Source organism: Triturus cristatus, chromosome 6, assembly GCF_964204655.1.
Source record: "Triturus cristatus chromosome 6, aTriCri1.1, whole genome shotgun sequence".
Classification (NCBI taxonomy): domain Eukaryota; kingdom Metazoa; phylum Chordata; class Amphibia; order Caudata; family Salamandridae; genus Triturus; species Triturus cristatus.
In genome coordinates this window covers 468,890,630-468,902,016 of record NC_140589.1, presented here as the reverse complement: position 1 = coordinate 468,902,016, position 11,387 = coordinate 468,890,630, and the positions used below count along the sequence as shown (strand labels likewise).

The window sequence follows — 11,387 nt, the reverse complement described above, 5'->3', positions numbered from 1 at the left end:
ACCAATATGAAAAGACTGTTCTGATCCTGTCACGTGGTATACCTTTCAAAAACTGTCCAAGAAAGTGCAGAAAAGGGATTTACAATGCTTCTAAAGAATGTTAGAGATCTTGTAAAGAGCTGCAAGTAGTTTGAAAAGGTGATCTTTTCTCTGAAAAAAGACAAAGCCCCTGACAATAAACAATGAAAAACCAATAACAAAAAAGGGTAGCACGCCACAGAAAGTCAATCTGTTTCCTCAACAATAATTCACTCACAGTTTTATGTTCTTGAATAAAACTTTATTCATATACATTAGAAAGCTCCAGTTTCATAAAGGATAATATGGATTGAAGTTGTTTTAGTTGGACAAATTCACCCCTCACATCAAAGCATAATGCTCTACAAAATAATGTCCATCTTTATTAAAAGGGTGCCAGAATTCTGTAGACCAATAAGCACAATGTTTTATAGAATCACAGAATTAGTTCATGTAAGAAAAAAACACCGTGTACAAAAAGCATTTTGTTTTAGAATTATGTTGAAAAAAAGATACATAATGCATTATTGAGTAAGATGCAAAACCTCTATCAGAATTACAAATGGTAGCAGAACGAGTAGAGGTGTTACTTTGGGGCCTGGGCGGGGGGGGGGGGGCATAGAGAAAGAGGTAGTGGTGAGTGTATACATAGGTACCAAAATGAAAGATTGCAGAGAAGGTACATTATTCACTTATGCTGGGCCAAGTTCGCTTAGGCTGAGCTTATAAACCACAAATAATTCAATGAAAGATTTATCTTTAAAAAAAAAAGAAAAATCAAAATATCCCTCAACATATTTACATTTTACAGTACTAAGAACAGCGAAACATACGGAAATATACAAGCCACATTCAGGGCAAAGAACTTGGGACCATTAAATTATATATATATTTTTAAAACAATCAAAGCTTGAAAGGGATAAAATATGTACATGTTTTATAATAAATGACAGCATTTAAACACAATTAGAAAATTGTCTTGGTGTCTTATAGCCTCACAATTTAGATGCACTGGAAATTCCTAATAACTTAAATGAGATTCTTTTTGCAGCACACAGTGACTATTTGAAATGACAATTGGTGGATTCAATCAATCTTCTAAAAACTGCATTTTACAAAAAAGGCTGTAAATTCTTTGTCATGTAGTTAGACTGTATTTGAACAGACAAAAGCAAGCAGTTTACTAAACAAAATCAATCTTGTCAATTAAAACAATTTAAAAGCATTTATTGCATAATAACAAATAGCCTGTAATATTTTATTGGACAGCCACATATAAGATTATTTATTTAAAATATTACACCTCCATTTTATGGATAGTTGTTATAATGTTTATGAAGATCGATGACTGGTTTGTACCAAAACAAGGATTTGTTTCTGCCAAACACCAATAATGAATAAAAAAATATGGCACAAGGCCAGCAGGCTTTTCTTTGTTTATTTAAATCTGGTGGATATCTTTGTAGAGTTTATTAAATTAGAACTTTAAAAGCCAGCTTACATGTTTTACCTTTTTTGTTTTACTTTGTCATAGTGGTCCTTATCCTTATGGTGTCTTTCTCTGTATTTATCTATTTCTCTGCCTCTACTGTTTTCTTGTTCTTTATCATTTTCGTGAGTATGCCCATGTTTAGTTTTATCATCATGTTTGTCTGAATTTCTGCTTTCCTTATGGGTTTTTCCTTCAGAGCTTCGATCACTGCGTGAAACTCGAGACCTATCTTTATCCCTAGGAGTTTCATCCCTGCTTTTTCGATCTCTCTCTTTTGAATGGTTTCTGTCTCTTTCTCGGTGTCTATTCCTTTCAAAACCATAATCACTGTTCTTTTCATCGTGTAAATCGTTTGGATGAAGCGTGCTTCTCCTTTGATAATGGGACTCACTATAAAATCTTTGCCTACGATGAACATCACTGTCACGGCTAAAACTTCGGTCCGAGACTGAATCATGTCTGTCCCAAGGGTCACTGTGGCGTCTTCCAGGTAGGTGTTCATCTCTGTGAAATAGCCGCTGTGGTACTGGAAATCTAGGCGGGCCTAGGGCCAGAGGGATCCCTTGTTTAAGTGGACCAAAGTAATGAGAAGGATGACCTGGTAGTTGAACTCTGGTAGGCCAAGGTACCATGGGATTTTGCAAGCCAGAATCTACAGATCCAAACCTTAAAGATGGTCCCCTGGGGAAGCCATAACCAGGAGGAGGAATCAATGGAGGGGGCATATGTTGAGGGAATCCATATATAGGGGAGAAATTTTGAGGTGAAGGAATCTGTAATAAGGAAGGACATGATTTTGGACTCTGTAAGATGGACTTTGGATGCCTAACTGGTGAGCAGATGTCCCGTGATGTGGAGCTTGTGTCTCTTTGTGTGGAATTCTGTGCTTCTAAATGAGCTGCAGCACCTGCCGTCCCTCTTGCGTATGGTTGTGAAGATTCAATTTTGTGCAGCAATGGGTCTCCCTGCAAATGTTTAGATTTCTCTTTCTGTAAAAAGTTTAAATGACCGGTTCCTCTGTCTTCAGAAAAAGGATGACTTGTTCCAGACTTTAAATGATCCGCATAAGGTGGGTCCCTCTCTTGGGGAGAATGCTCACCTTCTCTGCCTGTTGGCCCATTACCTGAGGTTTTTACGTTTTCCTGGACAATCTTGTCTTGACTCTCCTCTCTTCTGCCACGGCCATTCAACTTGACTTCAGAAGAAATAACATGTTTTCGTCCAGCTGCTTGCCTTGGGTCCCGTTTAATATAAACAAACTTTGTTGATCTAGTAGGATTAGCAGGAGTTTCTGTTAAGTTGTCATTATTATTCACATTGCTATTATCAGATGTGGAAGCAGAAAAGCTAGAATCTGCAGTCCTGTCAGATTCATCATTTTGGTCATCCAGCTGACAATTTGCATCTCTTTCTTTAGCTCCTTCTCTTTGAAATGGAGCAGCAGAAAGGTTGTCTAAAAAAGCTTCTGTGGATACATCTGCAGGTTTTCCTTTAAGGCTTACACCTTTCAAGGTCCTCATCGCATAAAGGCTACTTACCACTGGAGATTTCACAGATTTTGTTACCTTTGTTGATTCTTCAAGTGTAGTTCTGGTGTCAGAAACACGATCATTTGTTAATTTGCCCGCCATTTTCACTTCATTTAATTTTGAGTTCTCATCCGGTGTAGTTTCATGCTCATCGAATATGTGTTCATTCTCACCAAAAAGACTCTGAAGAATGTCATCTACAGGCAGTGGTCTGTTGACTAAATCTAGTGTGGAAGACTGATTTTCCCATCCAACTAAAACACCTGGAAGAAAGCGAAGAGGCTTGGGTGGCTCAGATTTGCTTGTTATTGGTACAGACTCCATAGCAGTTTGAGGCTCATCATCATCATCTTCATCATCTTCATCATCATCATCATCATCATCCAGCTCTTGCGACCTATTCCTGCTTCTGTGCAACACCGCTGTGAAGGAATTAAAGAATTCATTTTCGTCCTCATCTTCCACATCTGCCTCTTCTTCATTACTGACTTCCGTTTTATTTTTTTTTTCCGGGGTAACATCCGGTGTATTTCCAAGGGTTTCCTCATCAAGACTTGTGTTGTGCAACCTTTTCAATCTCTGGCGAATTATCAATGCCAACAGAAGGTTTGGTCGACGTGATTCCAGCCCTGCATGTAACAAAAAAAACATAATAAATTGAGCAGAAAAAAATGTCTTTGCATAATATAGTAGTCAAAGGAAATAGTAGTATTATAGGTCTCATATGGGAAAATTGCTAGGTACAACATAACAGCAAAAACAGGATTTGTAGAAAACAAGTTCCTTTTTATTTTATTTTACAAAATCATCTGACTGCTTACTGACAAAAATGGCATTCTCTTCTGATCTCATAACAAAATATGAGACGCGGCTATCACCTGTAAATCTTTTAGGGTATTACAACATCAAGACAGAGTTCATCAGCTGGCTTACACCACACCCCTCATTAGTGAGAGCTCAACAATTTGTCTATTCTCTCCTCATCCTAGCATAAACCTATTTGTCTCCAAGCAGAAATGCAAGTATGCTTCCTTCAGGGGCATGTTTCCCTTTCAATCTGGAGGATGAAACCTGAAGGGACTGAAAAGGCACAATGAAGTTGAAAAAATCTCCATGAAACAATATGTTGCAAGCTGGTGCATTGGTGGTTCTTTTTAAAAAAGTGAAGCAATGATTTGACATTGATATTAATTAGCAATATTTATTATGTCATATTAAAGGAACAATTTACTTACCCTATAAGCATCTGTTCGTGGATGCGTAGCTGTAGATTCACAAGCTGTGCATTCTTCTGCCATCTAGCTTTGGGCTCAGATGTCTACAACTTGTTTTCTGCAAAGAAGTCTTTTAGAAAAACAGGTCCTAGTGAGTCCACCTATTAGTAGCAATGCACATGGGCATCAGCTCTATTGCTAGATTGTTTTTTCCCAGCACGGAGGAGAGTAAAGATATAGTAAAGATGACCATGCAAGGCAAAGTATTAAAGATAACGAAGAGAAGGAATATATCTGCAACAATGATAGGCGACCAGAGAGAAGGGTGGGCACATGTGAATCTACAGCACTACATGCTACAAACAGATGTTCGTGGCATGTGTAGCTGTAGGTTCACATGCTGTGCACAGACTGTAAAGTAGTCCTCCCAAAAGCAGTGGCTTAGCCTGAGGATGTTGCAGGAGACTCAAATAGTGTGCATAGGTCAGTCTGGCCAACTATTGCTCCCTGTCTGGCCAGGACATCCACACAGTAATGTTTGGTAAAGGCATGAGGGGTGGACCAGGCAGCTGCTTTACAGATGTCAGCTAGTGATATATTACCCAAAAAAGCCATAGATGACACTTTCTTTCTGGTGAAATGAGGTTTGGGGGGACAGACAAAGTTCTTTTAGCTTTGGCATAACAAATCTGTATGCACTTGGCCAGCCAACGTGCAACACCTGCCTTGGAAATGGCACATCCCTTATGTGGCTTGCAGTGTGACACAAATAGCTGTTGTGACCTATAGAAGGGTTTTGTCCTATCAATGTAATATATTAGTGGACTCTTGACATCTAAAGTATGCAGAACACATTCCACTACAGTCTCTGGGAGTGGAAAGAAAACTAGGAGTACTACTGTCTGATTAAGGGGAAAACTGGAGACTACTTTATGGAGGGTTCTAAAAACCACCTTGCACCTTATCATGATGAACCTGGAAGAAAGGTTCCTCCAAGGTAAGAGTGTGCATCTCTCTAACTAACTGAAGGGAAGTAATGGCTACAAGGAAAGCCAACTTCCAGGAAAGGAATTGCAATGGGCAAGAGTGTAGTGGTTCAAAAGCAGCGTCTATGAGTCTTGTGAGAACTACATTAAGATTCCACACAGTATCAGGTGGTGTCCGGGTGGGATAATTCATTTGAGGCCTTCGATGAAAGCCTTAGTCACGGGTATTCTGAACAATGATCCATGTTGTCTGTCTATAAGTAAACAGCTACAGCAGCCAAATGTAATCCATGTAATGAATGGAGGTGTAGGCAAGACCAGAACTTTGTAGGTGATGGTGGTAACCATGGAGGGCGAAGCCATGCGGCAAGCTCTTCAATTCTGAAGGGTCTTTTTATTTGGGAAAACGGGGCACACCAAGCAGGAGTCTTCGTGGTATTTGGGGAGACAAACACACATTGCAGACTTCCTGGAGCTCTGTCCTTATATACTTAGTGTGGCAAGTAAGGTAGAACTGAAATGGTGACCTTTCCATCAACGCAACATTCTCGACCTCAGTGATGTTGTTCTAGGTGGTGCTCTACTAAGATGGAATGGAAGATTATGTGACCGTAGAGATCGATGAGAAAAGCTTGATTGTTTCCAAAACCAATGAGGAACAGATCCTAAGGTCCGACGAGAAAACCACGTGGCACTGAACCAGACCTCACTTCGGCAAATCAGAACCAGACGGCGGAGAAACAAACTATTTAACAATGGAGGCGATAGACATGTGCATTACCACTAATAGGTGGTCAACTAGGTCCTGTGGCTCGAAAAGACTTCTTCGAAGAAGAACAAATTGCACACTTTCGAGGCCAACACTAGATGGCAGAAGTATGCACAACATGTGTATCTACATCTACACATTCCACAAACTCTTAGTTTGTTTTACCCTTGTACATCCTGGAGTATGCCTTCGATGCTCAACCTTGCTAATTTGTTAGAGTTAAGTACCTGAATGTAGAAAGCTTGCTCTGTATATACTATACCAAAATGAGGTATAGTGTGCACAGAATCCAGTGGAACCCCAAAGGTAGGCAGAGGTAAAAGTAGATAGCACCTTACTCTCTTTTTGTGGTAGTGTGGACGAACAGTAAGGCTTTATCAGAGAATAGTGTTAAGCATTTGGTGTACACACTCAGGCAGCAAATGATGACACACACTCAAAGACTGAACTCAGACCAATATGCTTGCATCAAAACTATTAATAAGTTGTTTTATTTCTTGAACAAAGCCCAGCCTTGTGCAGGTAAGTGAAATAAATGCTTTGCAAAATCTTATGCAATGTTATACAGTTGAATGCAGGTTCAAATGCAGTTGATTGAATTACAGGTAAGTGAATGTTTCAAAATTACTTTTCGGTTACTGTACAGATTACTATGTAGGTTACTTTTTAAATTACTTTTTAGGTTACTTTTTCTACTCAGTGTGATATGCCTCGATATCACACTGGGACATTTCCTAAAGAAAAGGTAAGTACATCAGTTTTTGCACATTTGCAGATTTCCAGGGTTTCATACAAACCAACTCCACACTTGATAATTTTCAAGGAAAAGTCAATGCAATCCTATAGAAGGGAATGAAGTTAGCGGTTTGCAGGCAAGTACTTATTTGTGGGAGTTGGTATTCTGAGGTTAGAACCAGGATTCCCCCAAATCAAGGATGCACTCTCAGAACACCCTCAGTGGCACTAGGGTGGCCGGGTGCAGAATGTTGAGGCCCAATGTTATTCAATGGGGGATAGGGTGGCTTCCGGTTGGTGGCTGCCCACGAGCAGGCCACAAGGTTGTGGAAGCAAAGCTCCTGGTGTTAGGCTCAGGGCAAAGGGGGAATCTGGTTTAGCACACAAGGTGCACCCGCAGCAGCAAATTGGCAGCTGGGTGCAGGGTGCTGTTTTGGCATCAGGTGACCTGTTGTTTTCAATGGGAGTTGCCGGTTTTGGCTGCATGCTAGGTTCAAGAAGACTTCCGGGAGGAACCAACTGCTGGGCAGGTAAGTTGTTGGGCTCGGGACGTAGGTGCACCTCAGGTTCCTTTATCAAGGGCGCAGGGGGCGGCTGGATGCAGGGATGTCTTTTGAGGTATAATTTAACCTTACTGGGCCAAGTGCGGTTTTGGGGGGGGGGGGGGGTGGTCTCCATGCAGAGGCAGCAGGCAATGTCAGGGAGTCCAGGAGGGGTCAACCCACAGTGGACTCGGACACTGGAGCATTGGGGGACCTCGGTGGTCCACCTGGATTAGGGGCACAGGTGTCAGGTTCAGTGGTGGTTTCAGGGCTCTGGTTTCCATGACCTCAGCAGGCTCAGATTCTTTCTTTGTGATTCTTTTGAACAGAGCAGCTGTTCACACGAGATCCGGTCTTTGTTGAAGGCAGTCAGTCCTCCCAGGTTTCTGGAAGTCGCTGGCTGCAGGACAAGGTGACTTTTGGCGCAGTATCGCTGGAAACAGCAGAAGGGCCGTCAGGGCTGGGTTCAAGTCAGCTCTTCTCTGCAGTCTACTCTGGTGGGCGTTTTCTTTCGTCCTTCTTCTTCTTAGGCTGGGGGAGTCTGTCTTCTTGGTTCAGGGCTGCCCCCTAAATACTGTATTTTGGGGGCGTTTTAGGGGTCTTGAGATCAGTAACCAATGGGCTACTGACCTTAGGGTGACTACACCCTTGGTGTGCTCACCCCACGTTGGGGAGTAGGCACAATCCCGAATCCTGATTGGAGAGTGCCTGCCATCTGCATAATGGTGGGTACTGAAGAGTGGGCTTCACCTCGCCTCCCCGACCTGAGGGGTAGGGGATTGGCAGAGGTGGGCACACCTTCTGTGCTGTGCTAATTTTTCCCTGCCTATCTTTCTGCCGAAAAGGAGGGGAGATGGAAGGGGACCTGCTCCTGATAGCAGGAGAAGCTGGGGGTCTTGTTACAAAGGTGGCAAGGCCTTTGAAGCTCCCCTGCCACAGATGGCTCTTCCTGGTCTGAGGGTGGCGTGACCGCCTCCACCCAGGAAAGGCTTTGTTTCTGGGCTCAGGGAGTGAAAAGCTCTCACCCCAGGGGTCCAGAAACATGTCTCGTGGTGGCAGGCTGGTGTGTACCAGTCAGGGAACCCATCAGAGGATGGTCATTTTTCAGGGGGCATCTCGACGCCCTTTGAGTGCATTTTTCATTAAAGCGCACATTGGCATCAGTGTGGGTTTAATGTGCTGAGAAGCTTGATACCAAACTTCCCAGTTTTCAGTAAAGCCATTATGGTGCTGTGGAGTTCATAATGATAAACTCCCAGCACCATTATACTCTTAATGGCATTACTGCACTTAAATGTCTGAGAATTCTTCTAGATGCTGTAGGGGTACAGGGCTCATATACCTGTGCCCTCACCACTGGTATAGTGCACCCAGCTAGAGGGGTGGCTGACCTATGCCAGGGCAGTGGGTTGTAGACATGGAACACAGGGATGGGTGCCATGTCGACTCATCACTTTGTTCTGTACCAAAACACGCAGCCTGCAATGGCAGTATGTGTGTGTTTGTGTAAAGATACAAGGCCTCCAAGGGTGGCACAATAATTGCTGCAGCTCTTAGAGGCCTTCCCTGGCCGCAGTGCCCTTGGTATCCATGGTACCTTTTACAAGGGACTGACATGTGGCCAGAGAGGTGTCAATTGGGGGTACAAGGTACAGTTTTGGGGAAAGAACATTGGCCCTCAGAACCTGATTGGCAGGGACCAAGGGCACATCACCTCAAAGTGCATCAGTAGTCTGGCAAAAAGTGTGTGTGTATGGGGGGTTACTGCAACAGAAGAACAAGTTACTTATCTTCAGTAACAATATATCTGTAAGAAATATAGGTTAGTTATAGATTCCTTACCTTAGAATTACCCCCAGGCGTCAGACTGGATCCCAAAAGTTTTTCGCCAGCAGTACCTCTGCGCATCAGACGGTGGCGTTGGTCGACTCAGTGTCCGTAGTTGGTGTTGTGGTCGCCGGGATGACGTTGCTGTAGCTACTTAGACGCCGCCCTCGCGCTCTGACGTCAGTTCTGTGCACGACTTTCCACGCCAGAAACGCAGAGCCATGCAAGACACTGACCACTGGTGCACAAAACTAGGGCCCTGAAAGGATGTCCTTAACCCAAGATATCAGTTCGCAGAACGGGGAGGATGGGTGGGGCGGTAAATAATCTATAACTAACCTATGTTTCTTACAGATATATCGTTACAGAGGGTAAGTAACTTGTTCATCTGAAAAAAACAGTTAGTAGATTCCTTACCTTAGAATAGATACCTCAGCAATACCAACCCCGGAGGTGGGTCTGCGAACGAAGATCACACCAGAAAGCCCTGGTGAACAGAACAGCCTAAGAAGCCGTCTCTCCGGACTGGACTGTCCAGGCAGTAGTGTTTGGTGAACATGTGCAGCGATGCCCATGTAGCCGCCTGACAGATGTCATTCAGAGGAACTCCTCGTCCTAAAGCAGTAGTGGCTGCCGTCGCCCTGGTGAAATGGGCGCGTAGCCCCACTGGAGGCTACTTTTTAGCTAAAGAATAGCAGGCTTTAATACACAAAACGACCAATCTAGAGATAGTCTGCTTGTGTATGGCCCGACCTTTCTTGTCGCCCACGTAGCCCACAAAGAGTTGGTCATCCACCCGGAACTGTTTTGTGTGATCCAGATTGAAGGAAAGGAAAGAGCACGTTTTGGGTCCAGACAGTGGAGCCTCTCTTCCTCTTTTGAAGGATGCGGAGGCGGAAAGAAGGTGGGCAAAATGATGGTTTGCCCGATGTGAAAGGTAGTGACCACCTTGTAAAGAAAGGATGGACGAGTTCGTAGGACAACCTTGTCCGGATGTACAGCTAGAAAAGGAGGATTGGATGAAAAAGCCTGGAGCTCACTCACTCTTCTGGCAGATATGATGGGTACCAGGAATGCAGTTTTAAGAGTTAAAAGTCTTAGAGGACAGTTGTGAAGCTGCTCAAAGGGAGCGCACATCTAATAGGTCAAGACCAGATTCAATTCCCACTGAGCCATAACGAAAGGAATAGGAGGAAAGAGATGAGTTATGCCCTTTAAGAAACGATTTACAACCGGGGACTTGAAGAGAGAAGGCTGATCAGGAAACCTGAGAAAGGCAGAAATGGCCGAAAGATAGCCCTTGATAGTGCCCAGAGCAGAGCCATGCTGGGCCAAAGAAAGGAGGAACAAGAGAATCTCAGAAAGAGGGGCAGAAGGGGGATCCACAGCCTTTGCTGTGCACCATGCCACAAATTTGTTCCATCGACAGGCAAATACCGTCTTAGTGGAGGGATGCTTGGCTGCCAAGATTACATCACGGACTTCGGGAGGCAAGTTGAATGATGTCAACTGCCGCCACTCAATCTCCACACAAGGAGGTGGAGGCTGGACAGGTTCGGGTGGAGGACCGTCCCTTGCTGCTGCAACAGAAGATCCTCCCGAAGAGGCAGTCTGACCGGAGAATCGATGGCCATGTTGAGCAGCTCAGGATACCGTGCTCAATCCGGAGCCACAAGAATGACTTGGGCCCGGTCGGGCTTGAACTTCTTCAGCACTCTGGGCAGAAGTGGTATAGGTGGAAAGGCGTACAACAGACCGCAACTCCACTCGCGTCGAAAGGCGTCGCCTAGCGAGTGCCGCCTTGGAAACTCCAACGCGAAGAATTGCTGACATTGCGCATTCTCTTCGGTGGCGAATAGATCTAACCAAGGCTATCCCCACTTCTGAAAAAGACCTTGCACCACCTCCGAGTGAAGCCGCCATTCGTGATCCATCATGCACCTGCGGTTGAATTCGTCCGCCCTGGCGTTCAGTGAACCTGCCAGGTGTTGAACCACCAGGGATATGCCAGGGATATTGTCCAGAGGCGGAGGGCCTCCTGACATAGGGTCCACGGCCCCACGCTGCCTTGTTTGTTGCAGTACCACATGGTGGTGGTGTTGTCAGTGAACACCTGCACTACTCTTCCCCTGACAGAGGGAAGGAATGCCTTCAGTGCAAGACGAATCGCCCAAAGCTCTAGAAGGTTGATGTGGAGCCCGGACTCCACCGGAGACCAGAGGCCTCTGATCTCTGCCTCTCCCATGTGACCGCTTCATCCCAGAAGGGAGGCATC

The 11,387-nt window shown here is 44.4% G+C and overlaps 1 protein-coding gene across 2 annotated transcripts in view; it reads right to left on the bottom strand.

Annotated features, from left to right (window-relative positions):
- Nucleotides 1-258: 258 nt before the first annotated feature.
- The window catches only part of PHF3 (PHD finger protein 3), a 640,592-nt gene continuing 629,463 nt past the window's right edge, over nucleotides 259-11,387 (bottom strand). For both annotated transcript variants that reach the window (XM_085610899.1, XM_085610900.1), the window contains one exon: nucleotides 259-3,668. In XM_085610899.1, the coding sequence (XP_085467025.1) occupies nucleotides 1,525-3,668 (2,144 nt within the window). In that variant the 3' untranslated portion in view covers nucleotides 259-1,524. The remainder of the gene's footprint in view (nucleotides 3,669-11,387) is intronic.